The 21,974-nt window shown below is 42.0% G+C and overlaps 1 protein-coding gene across 2 annotated transcripts; it reads left to right on the forward strand.

The window, feature by feature from the left end:
- The first annotated feature begins 1,609 nt into the window (after positions 1–1,609).
- Nup42 (nucleoporin 42) lies at positions 1,610–16,599 on the forward strand. Of its 2 annotated transcripts, XM_059257812.1 has the most exons (7): positions 1,610–1,857; positions 3,980–4,202; positions 5,700–5,794; positions 11,284–11,360; positions 12,004–12,090; positions 14,752–14,836; positions 15,715–16,599. In XM_059257812.1, the coding sequence occupies exons 1-7, from the start codon at positions 1,725–1,727 to the stop codon at positions 16,278–16,280; spliced, it is 1,266 nt and encodes a 421-aa protein (XP_059113795.1). In that variant the 5' UTR covers positions 1,610–1,724; the 3' UTR covers positions 16,281–16,599. The 2 variants fall into 2 exon arrangements, with proteins under 2 accessions (XP_059113795.1, XP_059113796.1); XM_059257813.1 differs by lacking the exons at positions 1,610–1,857; positions 3,980–4,202; positions 11,284–11,360.
- Positions 16,600–21,974: the final 5,375 nt, after the last annotated feature.

Below are 21,974 nucleotides of genomic sequence, written 5' to 3' on the forward strand. Positions count from 1 at the left end.
TACTCTTCCTATTACTGAGACAAAACCTGGCAAAAGCAACCTCAGGAAGTGGGTTGCTTCTGGCTCACAGTTTAAGGGTCCATGGTGGCCTGGAAGGGATTTCAGCAAGAACACAAGGCAGCTGTTCACATTGCATTGCAGTCTGGAAGCAGCAATGGATGCTCAACTCGAATTTGCCCTTTTATATGATGTGTGACCCCTCTCCATAAATGGTGCAGCCCACACTCAGGGTGTCTTCTGTCCAGTTAAACCTTCCTGGAAGCATCCTCACAGACATGTCCAGAGGTGTGTATCTATGGGGATTCTAAATCTAACACCTCAAAATGCAGAGAGACGTGTCTGTGGTGATTCTAAATGTAATCAGCTTGACAATATTAACCATCAAAAGTGTTATACTTACTAACTAGAATTTTGCTTGACATCTTCCCATCCTCTGGCATAACCAAGATGTTTTTGTTTGTTTTTTGTTTTTTTTGTTTTTTCTTTTTCGAGACAGGGTTTCTCTGTGTAGCTTTGCGCCTTTCCTGGACTCACTCTGTAGCCCAGGCTGGCCTTGAACTCACAGAGATCCGCCTGTCTCTGCCTCCCAAGTGCTGGGATTAAAGGCGTGCGCCACCACTGCCCGGACAAGATGTAAAATGAGACTGAAGATGTGCTTTAAGTCTTAGGAGACCCTGAACTGTCTTCAACTCCTAAATTGTTCCCACTATCCAATTTTGATTTCCAGGAGCACTTTCATTTTGCTTTTATATAGTATACTTATTTTATACTGATACAGGGTCTTGTTTGAGAACTGCAAGTTAATATATGGAATGTGCCAGGTGTATTTGATCCTAGCACTTGGGGAGCAGATAGGTAGGTCTTTGTGGGTTCAAGGCCAGCCAGGGCTACATAGTATGATTGTATCTAAAAAAAAAAAAAAAAAAAAGAAGAAGAAGAAGAAGAAGAAGAAGAAGAAGAAGAAAAAGAAAGAAAGAAAAGAAAAAGAAAAAAGAGAAAAGAAAAGGAAGAAGAAGAAGAAAGAAAGAAAGAAAAGAAAAGAAAAAAAAGAAAGAAAAGAAAAGGAAGAAGAGGAGGAATAATAGTAGAAGAGGAGAAATGGACTGTTTTCAGAAAACCCTTATTTGAAGCTGTGCATCTAAGAAAAAAAAAAAAAGTGGGCTGCTTCTGTGTCAGTTTTCCAGACAATTTTCATTATTCTTGATAAAATTTCAAAAGGCAATATTTACGTGAAATTTTACGAACAAGATTTCTCAGTGTGCAGACAGACAGTATCAACTAAGAAGCTATTATACTTTTCGCGTACAGTGCATCCATTTGCTGGTTACAGCTGGCTTTCTCTGAGTCGTTCTTTTTATGAGCCCGTTTTTACTTTTTTTTTTGGCTAAATAAATGTAACGAACGACTGAGCCTCGCAAACTACACCCAACTAGAGCCTTGGTGGTTATCTGCTATATCAGGTACCCTCTAGATTCGGTCCGGTCCCCAGGTCCAACGCCCGAGGCCCTTTTCAACACCTCGCTTTCTCAGGACCTCTTTACACGTGAGTAGGCAGGTCTGCTCTTCTCAAATCCTATTGGCTAAAGCCCACGCCTCTCACCGCATGGGGGACGGGTCACAGAACCTCTGGGCGCGGGGGATGACGTCACATCGGCGACGGGGCTTCGGTTGAAAACTGGCCGTCCCTGCTGACTTGAAGACCGCGTTGCTGGGACGGCGCTACGATGACCATTTGCCAGTTTTTCCTTCAAGGCCGGTGCCGCTTCGGAGACCGCTGCTGGAACGAGCACCCTGGCACCCGGGGCGCGGGCGTGGCCCGGCAGCCGCCACCACAGCAGCAGCCGCCGCCGCCCTCAGGTGACGCTCCCGGAGCCGCGAGCCAGGGTCCCCAGATGCGGACGCTCACCCCACCCCAGTTAGGGTAGTCGTTTCGGCCGATCAGGCAGGGACAGGGCTTTGGACCTGGGTGCTCGTACCAAACACTGCGTTTTTAAATTCGTGTATTTTATCAAAACCACTTTGTTGGTGAATGGCAGTGGTTGGGAGAATTCGCGTGGGTCCGTCCAGACTTACTGCCCTACTTTTCCTTGTCCTTGATCGCATGCTCTTAAAATTTGGGCTTTAGTTAGTAGGGTGGGACGCTGGGCTAAGAACCTTACAGGTTTTGAGGAAAGAGTATTCAGGGGCCAGGCATTAAACCTTCCGTACAACACAAGGTTTTAAAAGTCAGAGTGATATATTTTATTTTCTTAGTTTTGGATCTTAGTTTTTGACGTTTATCACTAGCTGCTTCTCTTTCCTTCGTCTTTGAGGCTTATCCAATCCCCTGTGTTGCATGGTGGCTTCATGTTTCAACTCCCTTCGTGGAGGAGACAGAGTGTGTCATCCATCTACAGTTGATTAGTGAAATACTCCAAAAGTTAGGACTCACATTCTGATAAATCCTGGTGTGTTCCCAGGGACTACTGAGAGTAATGTTTGTCGTCTCTGGAAACCTACTTTAAGTGTAGTAATTTGAAAGTAAACGTTCGGTAGATAGATAATTGGATGAAAAATACAAATAAAACTTTAGGATGAAAAGAAAGAAAAAGAATGCTTTGGAGTTTCAAGGCCAAAACTAGGGCCATCTAGTGCAGCATAAAGGAAATTCATTTCTATGCTGTGTGATTTCCCCCCCCCCATACACACACACACACACACACACACACACACACACACACAAAAGATTTGGAACTTCAAAACAAAATGCCATTAATTCCTACTTCAGAAACGTGGTTCAGCTGTCTCTTCCATTTTCTATTTCTCTTTGGATTTATGAAGTAGTTTAGAATACAGGTACACCTATCGTTACGTTTTTAGTATATGTTAAATGACATATTTTCCAAATCAATCATAAGATAATTACCTTCATCCTAGCCTCAACTACGAAGTGATAAAATTAAAAACAATATGAAATCCAGAAAGAAGTCCTATTGACTCATTTTTTATATTTATGAAGTGTTAGAAATCTGCCCTGTACTTTATCCACATATTAGTGAGCTCTGTAACCTCCATATGAAAGGTAAGTATGTAAGTATTGCATCCACAGAGGGAAGACTGAGACAAATGGTCCTTAAATAACTGTTAAGGACAGATGGTGAAGTTTAGTCCTTTTTACTGACCAGTGTATTCATTGTTCTCTTTCATCCATTGTCTGTGAAGAAGCAAATTAATGGAAACACAGCTTTTCCCAAACATACACCCAGTGCTAGGACAAACCAGGGGCCTTGAGCATCCTAAGCAAAGGCTCTTCACTAAAGAAGCTTGGGACTTGTATCTTCTGTTCATAGGCAGGTTAATAGGCTTATAAAAGCTGAACTCAGCAATGTATCTCTATTTTCCTATGGACTTCTAATCCTCTTGATCTCATCTTTTAAAGTTTTTATTTTATGTGCATTGGTATTTTGCCTACATGTATATCTCTGAGAATGTTGGATCCCCTGGAACTTGAGTTACAGCTGTGAGCTGCCATGTGGGTGCTGGGAAATGAGTCCAAGTCCTCTGGAAAAGCAGCCAGTGCTCTTAACTGCTGAGCCATCTCTCCAGTCCATTGATGTCATTTTTGTTGTTGGTGGTGGCTGGTTGGTTTGGTTTTGGGGATTTTGTTTTGTTTGTTTGAGATAAGGCCTCACTATGTAGTCCTGGCTGGTCTAGAACTCACAGAGATCTGCCTGTCTCTGCTTCCACAGTGCTGTGATTAAAGTCGTACACCAACACACCTGGCCTTGACCTCATTTTTTTCAATGCAATTAGAACATGTGATTTGTTTTAACATGTGAAAAGCTGTAAATCGTAAAGGGATTCTCATTTAAAAACAGTAGAAAATAGCACTTTATTAGCGTTTATATAATTTCTAGAAATAATAAGATAAAATGTAATGGAGATTTCCAAGATTTGAAAAAGTTACCAATTTCACGATTCTTTTTCTTGGTTATTTTAGGAAGCAACAGGCGCGGGTGGAATGCCACCAGCCAGAGGTACTCCAGCCTCATCCAGCCATCCAGCTTCTCCAAGTCTACACCATGGGGTGGCAGCAGAGATCAAGACAAACCAGTATTCGGCTCCTTTGACTCTGGCGCTTCCACCAGCCGAGGCTTTGGGTCATCTCAAAACCCTTTTGCGTCACCTGTCTCTGATGAGCAGAAGGATGAAAAGAAACTTCTGTAAGTTAAAGTTTTGTAGAAAGTCACCACCCAATTGCTTGGTTTTTCCAGGAGCACTTAGTGTTTTCTTTGAAAAAGAATAATACTGAAAACCAGAGTAAGCAAAACTGTATTAGCACATTTCAAAGGCTGGTCCTGTTTACAAGGTCAGAACAGCTGTGATCCTGAAGATTACTGGTAAGAACACTTATTTTTCTTTGTAAAACTTCTATTTCAGTTACCCTATTTGAAGTTCCATAAACAGTGGATTTCTATGGGGTTTTTTGGTGGCGAGCAGGGGTTGTTTTATTTTAAGACAGGGTCTCCCTTCGTCACCTTGGCTGGCTTGGAACTCACAGAGATCTCATTATCTGCCTCCAGAGTGCTAGGATTAAAGGTGTGTGCCCAGCTGTTGGTTTTTGAAATGACGATTGAAGCTAAATTTTTAAGTGTGTGTGTGTGTGTGTGTGTGTGTGTGTGTGTGTGTGTGTGTGTGTAAAGAAGGCAAAGTTCTGTTTATTGTGATTCTGAGTGTAATATCTATTCTTTGTGATACCTATTGGTTACTAATGGTCACAGGGTAGATGGAAAGAAACTTTAATTTAGAGCCGACTGTATCCGCAGCTTTGTTTCAGATTAATTGTTAAATGCATGGACCTGGAGACTGGAGAGGTGGGTGGCTCACAGGTTAAGAGCACTGGCTGCTCTTCCAGAGAACCTGGGTTCAATTCCCAGCACCCACATGGCAGCTCACAACTGTCTGTGACTCTAGTTCCAGGGGATCTGACACCTTCGCACAGACATACATGGCAGGCAAAACACTGAAGCACATAAAATTAAAAATAAATGAATTATTTTTAAAAATATATTTTTAAAGTGCATGAACCTGTTTCCTGTATTGCAAAGTAGAAAAAATAAGTAAAATATTTCTGAAGTCCTATAACCCACTCTTAAGTTTTAATGCTTCTCCAAAACTGATAGTAGTACTTTTTGTTGTTCCCAGTTAACAATTGTGGTATTGTATTTAGTTCTTTAAAAAATATTGTATTTCTGATATTGTGTATTGTATTTAGTTCTTTAAAAAAATATTATATTTTAGATAATTCCTAAATATATTGATTAGTCTTTCTGTGAATTAGAAAGCCTACACTATTAATTATTCTAGATTATTTGTAACTACAAAATAGAAGGTGTTTGCTGTTTCTGGAAACAAGTTGTTGATGTTGCAGCCCAGATTGGCCTTAAACTCGCTGTCTTACCTACCAGGCCTCAAAGCCTCCTCAGCCATCCAGGTGCTGGAATTACAGCTGTGTCCACCACACTCAGGTTGTAATTTGTATTTCTGTGAGCTTCTGGTATAAAAAATAGAATGAAAAATATGTTAATGTATATATTTATTTACTAGAATTTTAATTTTTAATATTCAACTTCATAAATAACAAATTTTAACAAGCAAATGAAAATATCCATTACTCTTCCATTTTTATTTATTTTCATTTTCTTTCTCTTTGTTTCCAGGGAAGGAATTGTTAAAGATGTAGAGATTTGGGAATCATCAGGGCAGTGGATGTTTTCTGTTTACTCACCAGTGAAAAAGAAACCTAACATCTCAGGTAACTGGGGAACATGTTTGGTTGGATTGTTGGTTGGTTGGTTTTTGTTCAGTGCTGAGGACTGAACCCAGGCCTTCATACATGCTAGGCAAAGCCCTCCCACTAGGCTATGGACCCAGCCTGTACTTGCATATGTATGTGTATATAAAATAGATTCTAAAGTTCTTTCTAAAACTAAGACCATGCTAAATGTATTTACTCCAAACTTAGGAATAGCTAGAATTTGGTCTTTGTTTCAAGTATTCCAACTGAACTTCATCATTCAGAGACTGAGAGTGGAGAGTGTAGTTCTTTTCAGTTGTGTTATTTTCAAGAAAGAATAGTAAAATCAGGACCCACCACAATTCCAGTTCAGTCAGTCGAGGAAGACGTTCTGCTCTATCAAAACCGCAGAAGCTCCTAGCTACCTCAGCAGCCAGCAGGGTCACAAGCTGCCGCCATTACAGCCTTTGGGGCCTGGTTCCATTATTCTTTAGTCGCTTCCAAGAATACTTAGTTTTCATAAAGCCTATAAGACTCTCCTGTTTGAAGATGAGGAACTACAGGGGTGGTGTTCCTTTAGAATGTGATCCCTACAGCCTCTCTGAAACTTAGGCTGCTGAGTTTTTCCAAGCCTGCTCTGGGAGACGCTGAGTCTTTATCCTCTTGAGGAAACAGCAGACATGGCACAGGCAGGAGCCCTTGAGGTTAGTGTCCCAGAATTCTAGGAATGCCACTGTACCTCACCCCTCGCCTCGTTCTCACCTAATTACTTTTTTATTCATTTAAATATTAATTACTGAGTTTGATTTGTCCTACCCCCCTTATATTTCAGTTTACCTAGACATCTCAGATTTTTGTTAGCTAAATCTAGCATCCTGTCCCTGACATGTCTGTAGGAACTATATATGTTCATAAAAGTTTTCCGAATAATACTAAGATACTGATGTCCACTTTCAGTGTTGAAATCTGTACTGTCAGTACAAAAGCGTTGTTGAGTAAAACTGACGGATTTAACATCGGCTGAGGCAGAAGCAGCAAACTGCTGGTAGACTATTGCAGTCATGTACAGAAGAGTCTGGGATGTCATTCTAACTTTACGAGGGGGGAAAGTTATCCCTATCTGATGAAATAAAATTACTAACTTTTGAAAACTCTTAGCCGTTGAATATGCATTTTAAATATTGTCTCAGACAAAATGGGAGGTACATATAAACTGTGCTTTTGCCCTGTACCCGCGTGTGAAGTTGACTTTGAGGGAGAGCACTTGGGTTATCGTGTGACTTGGCCACAGGCAGACTTTATTAGAGAGAATAACAGCTGTGGTTATTCAGACTTAGCCCTGGCAGGTGTTTTCTGAACAGTGAATGAGATAAACCTGTATCACCTCAAGGGGCAGGGGAGGGGTGGGAGGGTGGCAGGGTTACTGCTGATAATAAAACTGAAAGTTTCTAGGAAAAGTTAGAGTCACGAAAAACCTTTCTATCACACAGACACAGTAGCTTCTCGATACTCAAAGTCTCTTCTAGAATAGGACACATTAATATGTAAGGATTTTAGGGTTGATTTGGTATTTTTCTTTAGGTGTTCTAGAATGCTGTGTGTCAATGTATGGAAATTCTGTAGGACATCTTAACTCATATTCTTCAAGACTGAAGTGTTATGTTACAGAATCATGCTGACTGAAATCTATTCTGAGTCCAAGATAAACTAATGAATTATAACACAACAACACAAAAAGTTGATTAGCTTTTGAGTTTGCATTTTAACTGACCTTTAAAAACCTCCCACTTAGGAAGTGTTTCTAGTTTGATTTTTTGCCTGTTTTTTCCTCCATTTTTTTATTTGTTTCCGATTGAATGAATCCAGGTGTGGTCAGTTGAAACCTTAAATCTCATGTTAACCAAGTGGCAATGGTATCATGAAAGAGTGCAGTTCTGTGAGGTGTGCATGAGGAACCAGACAAGTATGTCTATACTGCATCACTGGATAGATGTGTGCGTGTGTGTTTCTGTTGTATCCAGACATCTTTTCTCAATGTGGAATTTTCTAAATGCAGTTGCTTCTAAAATACATCTGGTATGCTTTTCAAATGGTTGAAGTTAAAAAAAAAAAAAAAAAAATTCCAGAACTTTGAGAGACAGGGGCAAGCAAGTCTCTGTGAGTTCAAGGCCAGCCTGGTCTACATAGTGAGTTCCAAGACAGCTAGAGCTACATAGTGAAATCTTGTCTCGAAAAAAAACAAACAAACAAAAAACCCCTCCACTCCACTTTTCCAGTATTGGTGCATTAAGAATATCCATATTTTTCTCGAAAGGCCATTGACTTCTCTTCCCAGTGACGTATCTGTGGCATGCAGTTCTTGCACAACAACCACACTACAGTGGAGTGAGTGCAGAAACATGCCGAAGCACATGCAGGAATCCAGTAGTCCGGGCTGGCGAGATGCCATTCAGCATTTAAGAGTGTGTACTGCTCTCGTGGAACATGTGAGTTCAGTTTCCAGCGCCTGTGTTGGCTGGCTCACAACTGTCCTGTAACTGGCTCCAGGACAGAATACAGTGCTGCATTCTGACTTCTACAGACATTGCACGTACACGTCACTACTCCAGAACAGATGCACATACATACGCATAATTAAAAATAATATTTTGTTTAGAAAATCTAGCAGTTTGTTAAGCCAAATGTTAATAAGATCTGTAGACAGATTTGCTGTTCATCTCACTAATCTTATTTTTTTGTTTTGGAAAATAAATGTATGTGGATATATGCATGGTTCATTATGAAGAGCTAATTTTGCCTCTGTAGCTAGAATATTTCTTTTGTACCATGTCCTTGTTTGCTTTTCTGTTGTTGTGATAAACACCATGACCCTAAAGCAACTTGGAGAAGAAAGGTTTTGTCTGGCTTACAGGTTAATAGTCTATCACTGAGGGAAGCCAGGACAGGAACTAAAGGCAAGTAGAGCTTGTAGCAGAAACCACGGAGAAACACTGTTCACTGGCTTGCTTCCCCAGGCTTGCTCAGCTAACTTTTTCACACAGCCCAGGTCTAACTGCCTAGGGCTGGCATATGGTGATATTTTATTTGTATTAAAATGTTATTTGTATGTTAATAAATAAAGTTGCCTGGGGGTCAGAGCTATTAGCAAGCCATAGGAAAGCCGGGCAGTGGTGGCGTACGCTTGTAATCCCAGCACTTGGTAGGCAGAGCTAGGTAAGTCTCTGTGTGTTCAGGGATACAGCCAGTATTGGATACACATGCCTTTAATTTCAATACCAATCATAGAAAACCTGGAGGCCTTTACAGGCAGGCCGTGACGAGGTGGTCATGTGGTTGGGTTTACAACCAATGAGAAGGCAGAACAGGAACTCTATATAAAGACTTTAACACAGGGGTAGCTCTGGTTCGGAGAGGTAGGACCACCGCAGGAGAAAGGGTAAGGTTTAGCTCTTAGCTCTGACCTCTTGGTTTTCTTCTTTGCATTGGTTCTGTGTTTCTTATTTAATAAGGTTGGTTATATCTACAATGGCATTACCCATATGAGCTGGGCCCTCAGCCCTCATGAATCAATTAGTAATTAAGAAAATGCCCCACAGACATTCTCACAGGCCCATCCTCAATTGAGGCTCTTCCCAAGAGTGTCAAGTTGACACCACCCTTCCAAAACCTGAGAAAATAGTTATTCAAGTAATTTTCTGTGTTCTGTAATTCAGATAAGAAACTCTGGTTGATCACACCTTGAAAGAATACAGAGTAATTGAGATGGACAGTGTTCTTGAAGGAGAGTTGTTGTACATTCCTATGTAACACTGTTAGAGCTAAGCCCTGAGTAAAGAGAAGGTATCTGTTATAGAAGATTGGGGAAACCATTCCTAGCAATTACGATAGCTAGTGCAAAGGCCTCGGGGTCAGAGCCATGAGCTCAAATCACTGAGGAAAGAAACTCACAGAAATGATATAGCATAAAGCCAGGGCAATAGCCAAGGTCCGCATGGTATGAGTCTAATTACATTGGGTGTACAGATATGAAGCGCTTAAGCAGAAGGATGTAGGCTGATTTAAAAAAGCTCACTCAGTGGTACAGGAGGGAAAATGAGCTATTGGGATCAGGAGCAGGTTGAGAGGCAGGGAGGCAAGTTAGGAAGTGATTGCTGTGATGAATTAGAGCTGTTGGCAGTGGAGACAAAATTGGTCAAATATGAGTTCTGTTTTGAACCAAATTTTGATATTTTAGGTACAGAAAAACAAATCTAGTGTGATTCCTAAATGTTTTTTGCCCTGGACTGTTGGTGCCACTGGAGTAAACTAAAGGTAGCTGGGTTCCAAGGAAGTCTGTAGAAAATAGGAACATTTCCTTTCTTAGTCTTCTCAGTGCTGAAAGGTACAGTCATTGCTATGGACAGTAAAAATTGCTAAGTATAATAGAGAAACGGAAACTTTTTTGGTATTTTGTTTAAAATATATGCATATTAAGAGCAGTATCTGATCTTCCAGAGGACCTGGGATCAATTTCTAGCATCCAAATGGTGGCCCACAACTGTCTGTAACTCCAGTTCCAGAGGATCTGACACTGGGCACACACGTGGTGCACATATATTCATGCAGGCAAAACATCCATACTCCACATTGTTTATGTATTTATATATTTCTCTCTATCTGTATAAAGTGATCATCATCCAGTTTTGTTTTCTTTGTGCTTGCTTTTTTTCAGCCTGACCCCAAGATCTCATACATGCCAGGCAAACATTCTGCCACTGAGCTTTATTTCCTAACCCCTGGTATTCTACATTTAATTTATCAATGAAAGTACGAGAACAAGCATCCTTTTGTGTAGCGTCCTTTGTCTGCATACATGCATAACTTTAGGTATCTGAAGTTAAATCCTAGAATTGTAGGTCAGAGTCTGTGAACATTGCTTATGGACAGTTTGCCCCAGAACATTCCTTAGCATGTTCAGAACAGCATCCATTACCACACACAGAGTAACAGTAATGATCATCGGTTCTTATGTTTGTCAGTCTGTAAGGAGAGCATTATATCACTAAGTTACATTTGTAAATTTTATTTACCAGCCTTTTGAAGTTCTAGTGAACTGCTTGTACTTTCTGTCTTTGCCATATTCTGTACTGACTTATGAATAGTACTTCTGTATTAAAGACGTTAACTCTTGTGTATGCAATTGTGGTCTTCCTGATTTATCATTTTCCTTTTAAATCTGTTTATTATAGACTTAACAGCATTTTTTAGACTAGAGTTTGAATGTATATGTAGTCAGATCTTCCATTTTCCTTTCACCGTTTATCTTTACAGAATTCTTCTTCATTCAAAGATGAAATAGCTGTATTTTCTTCTAATTTAATAATTTAAGCATTAGTATCTGGGCTTTGAATATGACCTTGAAGTTTTTCGGATAACCAGCATTAGCACATTTTCTTGTCTACACGCCAGCCCTACTACCAGAATCAGCAATACCTACTGTTTAAATTCCAACTGATTCCTCACTTCAGGTTTCACAGACATTTCACCAGAAGAGTTGAGGCTTGAATACCATAACTTCTTAACCAGCAATAACTTACAGAGCTATGTAAGTTTGTTTCCTATTCCTCTACCTCAGTAGCACTTGGCTGTCAGTTACTGGTTTTGTGTTTGTGGTGGCTTGCTTGTGTTTGGGCACATTTGGTGAGGGCTGTTAATTTTTTGAAGAACAATGCCTTTTTTATTTTTTTTAGACTCTTTGAAATTGTTTAGTTATCTAAACTGATAATGATGTACTATAGCAATTAGGGATATTATTTTTTATTATAAATTACCCATCAACCAGTCCTAGAACTCAAACTATCTGTCTTTTGAAAAATATTATTGCTTCTGTTAGGTGCAGATCCCATGATTTTTACTAGAAAAACAAAGTGACATAAATAGCAGTTCTGCTAAATAGATTAACACTTTTGAATACCAGACATTCAAAAGAAAGGTCTGAATGGGTGGGACAGGAGCATAAGTTGGGTATCTGAAGGAAATGATCGTTTCTGTTGTCTACAGCCAGAGCTATGCTAGTACACATCACTCCCCTCCGTCCAGACAGCATCATTCCTGCACTGCCAGGTGGGCACCCATGAGAGCCAGGGAGTTAGTGAACAGAGAGAGGCAGCTAGAGCTGGAGTAACTCTGGCAAACAGGAGCAGGGCTAAGTATTCAATACTGAGTTGTTTTTTGTCTTCTCTCTTCAGCTAAATTCTGTTCAACAGCTAGTAAGTCAATGGAGGAATAGGATAAATGAACTGAAAAATCTAAATATGTCAACCAAAGGAACTCTGGTGAGTGTTGAAGAATTTTCTTCAAAGAAGTATTTCATCTATTGCTTTTGTGGTGTTTTGTGAGACAAGAGCTCACTAATTAGACCAGGATGTCCTGCAACTTGCCATGTAGTCCAGGCTGGTCTTGAACTCAGAACCATCTGTCTCAGCCTCCTCCTTGCTGAGAGTATAGACATTCTCCACCATGCCTAGCTTTTTATTGCTTTTGTTTATTTCTTGAGACAGGGTCTCATGTGGCTGGATGATCTCAGTGTGTAGACCACATTGGCCTCAAACTCTTAGAGATTCCCCTCCCCCTACCTCAAGTGCTGGGTTAGAGGTGTGCACTGGTTCTATTACTTTTTTTATTTTTAATTTACTTTTTAATTTTTATTATTTTATGTATATGAATGTTTTGCCTGCATGTGTATCTGTGCACTACATACGTACCTGGTCCCATGGAGGTCAGAAGAGGGTGTCAGATCCCCAGAACTGGAGTTAAAGACCATTGAGAACTGTCATGTAGGTGCTGGGAATCAAACCCAGGTCCTCTTGAAGAACAGTCAGTGCTCTTAACCTCTGAGCCATCTCTCCAGTTCCCCTAGTGCTTTTTGCAGAGAAGCTTCATTTTGAAAGGTAAAATCTCTGTGGAGAACTAACTCTGCATGTGATCATTTATAGTTAAAGCCCTAGATCTTATTTGTTTCTCAGAAAAGTATGGACAATATTCTTTTTAAAAACAATTTTAGTTAAACATGGTAGCACACTCTTTTAGTTCCAGCACTAGGGAGACAGAGGCAGGCAGATCTCTGGGAGTTCGATGACAACCTGATCTACACACTGAAGTCCAAGACAGCTAGGTCTGCTTATAGAGGACTTGTCTCAAAGTAAATCAATAAAAGTAAAAACTATTTTAGCATAAGGTTTTTAACGGGGGTAGGACTAACTTTAAAAACTGGGAAATAGTACCAATTCAAGTATTTAAAGATGTGTGTATGTTGCCTTGCTGTTGTATAATGCCATTTGAATTTAGTGCGGTTGTTTAGGCGTATTCTGACCCCAGCTGAGAAGTGACCCCATCACCGTTGATGAGCTCATAGAACAGTAATAACTGAGTCTAAGGAACTGTTTGATCCTCTGGGATGAATGTTGAAAGGGTCCCTCTGCTGCTGATCTGAGGCAACCCATCTTGGGCTGGCTGAGCACACATCATCATAGTTCATTCTTTTATCATGAGTATGGATAGACTTCAGTTTGTCTAGCCATTTACTTCTTTACCTGTTGGTGACTATTACTCCAAGAAAGAGAAGCAAGGGAAGAACAAAAAAACCTGTATGAATCTGTCTTATGAAACTATGGAAGAGAGCACAGCTTGTCTGTAGTGATAAGCAGATGAGCAATTGTGTGGGACCAGAAGTCGAGAAAGGGTTGTTATCTGCCTGGGAAGAGTATAGGGAGCTCCTAAGGTTAATAGTAATGTTCTGAATTTTGATTGTGCTGGTTATAAGTGTGTCAGGATTCATTAAAATATGTCAAACATGTACCATCTATGTCAGTGGTTCTCAACCTGTGGGTCATGTCCCCTTTGGAGTCAAATGACCCTTTCACAGAGGTTGCATATCAGATATTCTGTAGATCAGATATTTACATTACAATTCATAACAGTAGCAAAAGTACAGTTGTGAAGTATAACAACAGAAATAATTCCATGGTTGGGGGTCACCACAACATATATTAAAGGGTCACAGCATTAGGAAGACTGAGAACCACTGCTCTGTGTGAACATGATAAGGTAGTGTAAGATGCTGCCAAGGGAAAGAAGCTCAATCGGCTTGGTTTGATTAAGAGGTCTTGGGGCCAGGTGTGGTGGTATACAGCTTTCGTCCCAGCACTTAGGTAGAGACAGCTGGATATCTATGAGCTCAAGGCCTGGTCTATGTAGTGAGACCCTGTCTCCAAAAAAAGTCTAGCATCAGTGGCACACGTCTTTAATCCCAGCACTCGGGAGGCAGAGCCAGGCAGATCTCTGAGTTCGAGGCCAGCCTAGTGTACAAAGCGAGATCCAGGACAGGCACCAAAACTACACAGAGAAACCCTGTCTTGAAAAACCAAAAAAAAAAAAGTCTTCAAGGGAAGGAGTCAATGAAAGGTTCCTTAAAGGGCATCGACTGGGTTTTAGTAGTGAGCTTTTTATAGCATGTGACCTCACTTGAGTTGAAGCATTTGAGTAGACTGGGCATGCTTTTGACAGCCTTTTGACCTCTATCTAGAGTGCCTCACAGATGGAGGTTTAACTTTATGAACACTGAAGTGTACTTTTTTAAAAATGTGATTTTATTCTTGAAATTTTTACATATGGATACAATGTATCTTGATTTTTAAAAATGCTTTTCTGGTGGTAATATGTATTGTTTTTATCAATTTAACAAGTGCAAAATTAAAATCATTCCTCATCCAGAGATGATAATGGCTCACTTCTATACATTTTTCTATAAAAGTCCATGTTAGTTGGTTGTGCGTTCTATAGAGTATTATACCCTTTCCTTTTCATGAACACATTATGGGCATTTTGTATGCTAGATATTTAAATGCACTTTTGAGTAGTACATGTTTTAAATGTAGTGTATCCAACAGTCCATGAGAACTGTTCATCAAGTGCTGTATTATTTGTATTTTGTAAAGCTCTCTGATGTAAAGGATGGAGCCACTCAAGCAGCGCCTGCATTTGGATTTGGAAGCAAGCAAGCAGGGACATTTGCGTCATCAGGTAAGAGAGAGTATGGTATGTTTTGGTGACTCACAAAAGTGAGATTTCAGAGGTTTCAACTTTACAAAGTCTGAATCACCTTTTTAAATAATTCTCACAAATTCCTCCATTATGGAGCCTTGAAGAACTTACTTCAACAAATGCTTGGGAAAGGCAGGTCAGAGGGGGTTGTACTGTGGCTCAGCTTGTAGAAAGAAGTACTTCTGTTTTTGAGACAAGGTCTCACTCTGTAGCCCTGGCCTGGAACTCACTATGTAAACCAGGCTGTCTCTGTCCCCTGAGAACTGGGATTACAGATGTAAACCACTGTGCCCAGCTCTAGAAGAACTTTTTAGGAATATTTTCTCAGCTTCATAGGGAACTGACATGATGATATACATATAGTTCTAGCATTCAGAGGCTGAAGTGAAAAATCAAAGTTCAAGGCCGTGGTTGCTGGTGGCACCCATCTTTAATCCCAGTGCTCAAGAGGCAGAGGCAGGTAGATCTCTGTGAGTTCGAGGCTAGCCTGCTCTATAGACGCGAGTTCCAAGACAGCCAGGACTACACAGAGAAACCCTGTCTCACAAAACAAAGTTCAGGGCCAGCCTGGCCTTCCTAACAAGACTCTGCCTCGGAATCTGGTAGGAGTCTACCCCTGTGCCTTTGGGGACTTTGTCATCAGACAGCTGTCGTGTAGCAGCTCTGGTGGAAAGCATGGCAAGCCGAAAGGGCTCATGGGTGAATCACGGTAGCAGAACTGTTAGGCCCGTGGGGTTCAGAGGGTTTGCTCTAACCTTGTTCTCATTTGCCCCTAAACTCTTCAGTATCTACACGAGTCTGAAATAAGAGAAAGGAGGAATGAGGCCACATTTTCTGACTGTAATCTGTTTTTGTAGGTTTCCCAGTGGATAACAGTAGCAGCAATAGTGTTCAGAACTTTAGTTTTAAAACAAGCTCTGGATTTGCCACTGCCCCTTCTGGAAGCGCGCCCGTGTTTGGAAATCACCCAGCCTTTGGGACCGGGCCCTCTGCTGGTTCTGCCATCACTTCCTCTGCTCCAGCCTTTGGATTTGGGAAACCTGAAGCCACGTCTGCTGCTTCGTTTTCGTTCAAGAGCCCTGACACTTCTAGTTTTGGATCACCTGGGTTTTCAGGGTTTCCATCTTCCTTGGCAGTGAGTCCTTTCGGCCCTGCAATGGCCCCTGCCTTCGGAAGTGGCGGATCTGTGGCTGGTTTTGGTAGTCCTGGCTCACAGTCTCAGACTGTATTTGCCAAACCTTCTAATGACACGTTTGGAGGTAGCAGCCTATCATCCTCCCTCCCGGTCTCTGCCACAAACAATGTACTGTTCACCCCCAGGGATCAGCTGACAAAAGAGGAGCTGGAACAGTTTCAGTCCCAGAGATTTACTCTGGGGAAAATCCCACTGAAGCCACCACCCGTGGAGCTTCTGACTATATAAAGGGCGGTGTCCAATCCGGAACGACTTACCCAGGCATGTGGCGTATGCCAGTAGTTTGGGAGGTTGAGAGAAGGGATGCCGTTGAGAGAAGGGCCAGCTTGGACTGCACAGAGTATGGATCAGCCAGGTCTGTGTGAGACCCTCAAAGAAAAGATCTAAATGGTTTTTCAAGGAATGTTTTCGCAGTGCTTGGGATTACTGGACCCTCACACATGCAGGCAGGTTCTACCTAAGCCACACTCCATCCCGAAATACGGCTTTCAAGATTGTCTTGAATGATATAATAATACAACCCTCCCTGACCTGCCTTTCCCAAGCATTTGTTGAAGTAAGTTCTTCGAGGCTCCATAATGGAGGAATTTGTGAGAATTATTTAAATGGTGGTTCAGGCTTTGTAAAATTAAAACTTACAGAATTATACTTTTCTGAGTCAGCAAAACATGCCACATATTCAAGAGTAAACTCTATTCCTCATATATATATGAGCAATGTAAGGTTTTAATAATTTGAGGGATTTAAAGGTTAACATTTTTTGAAAACCTAGCTAAATAAAGTACAGCCCAAAAACTTAATAAGCAAGGGAAATCTTTTATACTGTAATTATGAATGGAACTAAAAAATACAGGGTACTGAATAATTTTCTCATTCTGTTCCAATTCATTACCCATCCCTTTAATAGGGGTGTGGAGAGTGGATGCTGGAGATCAAACCCAGGTACAGTGTCTTGTGCGTGTCACTGAGCTACATCCCCCAGCTCTGACTTTTTTAAATTATGTGTGGGTGTTTTGCCTGCATGTATGTCTGTGTACCACTTGCATGCCTGATACTCATGGAGGGTGTCAGATTCCCTGGAACTGGAGTTACAGATTGTGAGCCACCATATAGGTACTAGGAATTGAACCCTGGTCCTCTGGAATAACAGTCAGTGCTCCTAACCTCTGGCCCATCTCTCTGGTCCCAACTCCTGCTTTTTAACATGGGAGGAAAAAAAAAAAGAACAAGGAAGGTGCTGAGGAGAGAGCTGAATGGGTAAAGGAATTGCTGCATGTGTGTGAGGACCTGAGTTTGGATACCCAGCAATTAGGGATGGCAGTGCATGAGTCTGTCACCCCAACACTGGAAGGGCAGAGACAGGTGGATGCCCAGAACTTGCTGACCAACCTTTCTAGTTGGATCAGTGATTCCTAGAAATCCTTTAAAAAACTAAGGGTGGAGAATGACAGGGAAGACACCCAACCCCGACCTTTGGCCACCACACATATCTGTGCACAAACATACACATCCATATCTCAGACCAAGAAACAAAAGTAAATGTCTTGCCTAATGAAAGATGAGCACTCCAAATATTCATGCGTACATGCTAAGAATTCAGTTCCCAGAGGATCCAAATTCTGATCCACTTTAAACAATGTGATTCCCATCTTAACTGTTCAGGGGCCTTAGCATGTGAAACCAAATCCATACTCAGGATTTGTTTTTAATGTTTGATGTTTAGAACTGTCCTTGGTAATTGGTAAGTAGAATATAAATTGTTCCTCCTTTGATCTATGTCTTCCAACAAAATAGAATCTAAGAATTCTGCCCCATGAACCTTAGGGCCTCAAATGAGACCTACTATAGATGAATGCTTAGTCATTCCTGTTGCCTGAAATATTTATAAAAAACAGAAATTTATACCTCACGAGCTCCATATACTGGAAATCCAAAGTATAATTTACGTGTCTGCTGAGCACCTGGTCTGTCCTTCCAAGGTGGCAGAGGGAAAAACAGCAAAATGATGAAGGCTGTGTCCTTACACAAGAGTGAACCCGTTCTCTCAAGGCCTTCTGTAAGGGTTCCCAACCCACCCATTCGGGGTCTGTCCTAACGACTTAGTCACCTAAGGGCCCACCTTAGTACGGTCACATAGGAATGGGAGGGTGCATCTAAACCTAACAGTTGGCCACTGGCTCCCTTAGGTTCCAGGTAACTCAGTGTCTTCAAGGCTCTAAGGATACACACAGAGGACTCCATTCGTCTCAAGCATGTCAGATCATAATATATACCTGCTGGGCATAGTAGTGCTCATTTGTAATGCTAGAGCTAGGGAGACGCTCCTGTCCTCCAGCCCAGCCTACCTGGTGAACTCCAGGCCAGTAAGCTACCCCATTTAGAAAACAAGGTAGGTGACTCCTGAGGAGCAGCACCAGAAGTGGTCCTCTGGTCTCCGCATGCATGTGCATACCCATGCATACACACCTGCACATATGAAAACAACGTGCACATACATAAACGTGAAAAACACTGGGTTACTTTAGGTCTGTATATGCAGACCGGATAATATATGCAGACCATGGGGCCTTTCCATTGGCCTGGGATTGGGAATATACTGAGTATGCCAGGAGATCCCCTAGGCAAGTTTGGGAAACAAGCCTCTCAAGCTGCATTTTGGCTACTTCAAATGTTTGACTTGTGAGTTTGTTTTCATTGCCAGTGTGTTTCTGTGCTCCTGCACACACCAAAAATATGTATTTTTAATGGGACTCCAAATTATCAAATAGTGCAAAGCTGTCAAAAAAAAAGGGGGGGGGGGCTATGAGTTACTTTAAAAAACAAGAACTAGGGGCTGGAGAGATGGCTCAGAGGTTAAGAGCACTGATTGCTCTTCCAGAGGTCCTGAGTTCAATTCCCAGCAACCACATGGTGGCTCACAACCATCTGTAATGAGATCTGGTGCCCTCTTCTGGCCTGCAGTCATACATGCTGTATACCTAATAAATAAATAAATTAAAAAACAACAACAACAACAACTAAAACTAAAAGCAGCGAAGCCCACAGAGTAGAACCAAACTGTATACATGTGCACGGGCACTGGTGTCAGGAGGCAGAAGACTTAAGCGGTCCTAGACTCAAGTCATGGACAGGCTAGAGGCAGCTGATCTAACTGACCCCTTGAGAGACACAAGCAAGGGCTTGTGCCACACGTGTGGTTATCTGTCAGCCAGAAGCAGTTCTAGGGATCGGAGCAACTAAAGTCCCCCAAACAGCCCACTGCCTTCACAGCTGCTTCCAGATTTCCTCCCCCAGGCCAGAGCAAGTGGTGGTGGAATTGCAGATCAGCTGTGACCGGAGAACTGATTAGGAGAGGGTGAGCAGGGCCTCCAGTGAGCTCTATAAGGGCTGATGGACCTCAGTAGTTCTTAGCACACAAGACAGCTGGCCACCAAAAAGAAAAAAAAAAATACCAATTTAAAAGGCACCCAGGAAGCAAAGGATTGTCTTGAGCTTGAGGTCGTAGTTCCAGGGCAGCCTGGCCTCAGAGTAAACTCTTTAAAAGGCACATGATTTAACTACACACAAGAGTGACAGTCCTGTTTAAAACATCAGTGGTTAATTGTGGTAGTTCATGTAATGGAATATATTTAACCTTTTCAAGTGACCTATAAGAACAAAATAATTGGTTTTCTATTAACTATCGTGTACTGTGTGATCCAGTTTGGAGGATATATATATCTCCATCTCATATATATATATATATGAGGCGGGACTAGAAGTTAATGCTGGCGCAAGCTTCAGTGTCCTATTACATATATGGGCTAATTTCATCTTGCCTATGATCTTGGTATTTGCATTTAGAAAACCATGATCTGAGTTTTCTAAATGCAAATACCAAGATCTGGAGATGTTAAATGCCAACTAACAAGAGGCTGGACTGGATCTGACACCTGGCCTAGAACCTTCCCTGTCACCACCCCGGTGGTGGCTCCTGAGTTATGAATACTTCCTCTTTTTGTCAGTGTTTTCTGCACATGCATTGCCTTTGGGATGCGCTTCTGCAGTTTTCCCTTAGGAGTGTTCACGTCAGCAGGACACTGTGATTAGTGAAGCCCAGTGGCCTGAGATGCAAGGTGAAGGAAGTGCTCTCAGGAGGTACGGAACTCTTCACTCCCCTCCCAAAGCTCCGTCCTCTTTTCTTGCTCTCAGATGAGGGCCGAGGAGTCCTGCCTGTCCACACAAAGACACTGAAAGAGAGCATGAGAGTGCCAAAGACTCCGTGGAGTCATGGGGGCAGGGACCTCACACAGCCAGCTGGAGCGTGTGTTTGTTGTGATGCTGGGTGGAGGCCAGTGCTGGACCACTTAACTACTCCACATCTCAGCAGTGCACCTAAGCAAAGGGACAGTGTGCCTGTGAAGACTGGGTTTGAGGTGAGTCATCTTTATTTTGTCCTTAAACCAGCCGGGTGAGATGGAGTGAGCTATCTTCTAAGTCTTATCCATAGAGGCAATAACATCCATGCCCATGGTTAATGGGAAGGTTAAATTTGAAACATTAATATAAGGTGTCCAGCACAAAAATTTATGCTCCAAATTCCATTATTGAAGAAAATAACACTGGGTCCTTATAGAGAAGCTGACAGGCAGAAACTCACAGGAAAGTGAAGTCCCCTACCCTCCTGGCTAACGTCTTCAATGTTTCATTTTGTTTTGAGATAAAATCTCACTGTGTCTCATGCTGGCTTTGAACCTGCAATCCTTGGACCTCCCAAGTGTTGAGGCTGAAGCAGGTGCCACAATGCCCAGACAGCCTGACCCGTCTGCGGCACTGTGTTAGTTACTGTTCTGTTGCTGTGAAGAGACACCATGGCCACAGCAACTCAATAAGAAAGCATTTAATTGGGGCTGGCTTGCAGTTTCAGAGGATTAGTCCATTATCAGTATGCCGGAGAGCATGGCGACAGGCAGGGGTGCTGCTAGAGAAGTAGCTGAGAGCTGCATGCATCCTGACCCATAGGCGGGGCGGGGGCGGGGGGGGGGGGCAGGTAATGAGCTTGAGGTTGGCCTGGGCTTTTGAAACCTCAGAGTTCATCTACAGTGAAACACTTCCTCCGACAAGGCCACCCCTCCTAATCCTTCTAACAGGTCCACTAACTGGGACCCAAGCATTAAAACATCATGAGCCTACTGAGGGCCGTCTCATTCAAACAACCATACACACATCACTCCAATGTTACTTCTTATACACACAAGCTAATAACTATAATAGTGAGCAATGGTGTCATACTCTTTTGTATCTTCTTATTTGCAAACATCTTGAAGAACGTTTCATGTTAGTAACACAGATATATATGGCTATTGCCCATTGCTGACTGATTTAGCCATACCCCTAGTTATGGGTCGACAATACTAAAGTAGCAGATTCTAGAGCATAGGTCCTTACACCATTGTGAGAATAACTGAAAATGCTGAGTAGGAAATTGTGAGTGACACGTTTTAGTACATCTTAGTAAGTGCCCCTGCTTCCCCACAATATAGGTCTTGAAAAAGCAAGCTGCTTTTACTAGAGCAGAGCAGGTGCTGATGGCTTTGCTGTAATTAATATTCAGCAAAAAGAACCATAAGGGTGGAGGGGTTGTTACGGGCTCAGCAGGAACGTCCCCTATAGGCTCCTGTCTTGGAATTCTAGGTCCCAGATGGCGATGTTGTTGTAGGAGGTTGTGGGAACTTGAGGCAGTAGGACTAGCTGGAGGAAGTAGTCAGTGGAGGAGGGCCTGAGCTTGTTGACTGCCATGGTGTGGATGGCGCTTTCTATGGTGTGCTTTCTGCCATGAGCTGAAACCAGGAGCCAGACAGCCCCCTAAATTGTTTCTCTCGGGTATCCAGTCAGCTGTGGTGGAAGCAGCTAGTGCAGGGCTTGATTCGCCACGTCTCTTTT

This window comes from Peromyscus eremicus, chromosome 3, assembly GCF_949786415.1.
Source record: "Peromyscus eremicus chromosome 3, PerEre_H2_v1, whole genome shotgun sequence".
Taxonomy (NCBI): Eukaryota; Metazoa; Chordata; class Mammalia; order Rodentia; family Cricetidae; genus Peromyscus; species Peromyscus eremicus.

What these genes read in the sequence shown, in the direction of transcription:
- Nup42 (XM_059257812.1), top strand. Translation starts at nt 1,725, where the DNA reads ATGACCATTTGCCAGTTTTTCCTTCAAGGCCGGTGCCGCTTCGGAGAC. An exon ending in AAGGATGAAAAGAAACTTCT is followed by an intron (nt 4,203 to 5,699) that starts GTAAGTTAAAGT and finishes CTTTGTTTCCAG; the next exon opens with GGAAGGAATTGTTAAAGATG. An exon ending in AAAGAAACCTAACATCTCAG is followed by an intron (nt 5,795 to 11,283) that starts GTAACTGGGGAA and finishes TCCTCACTTCAG; the next exon opens with GTTTCACAGACATTTCACCA.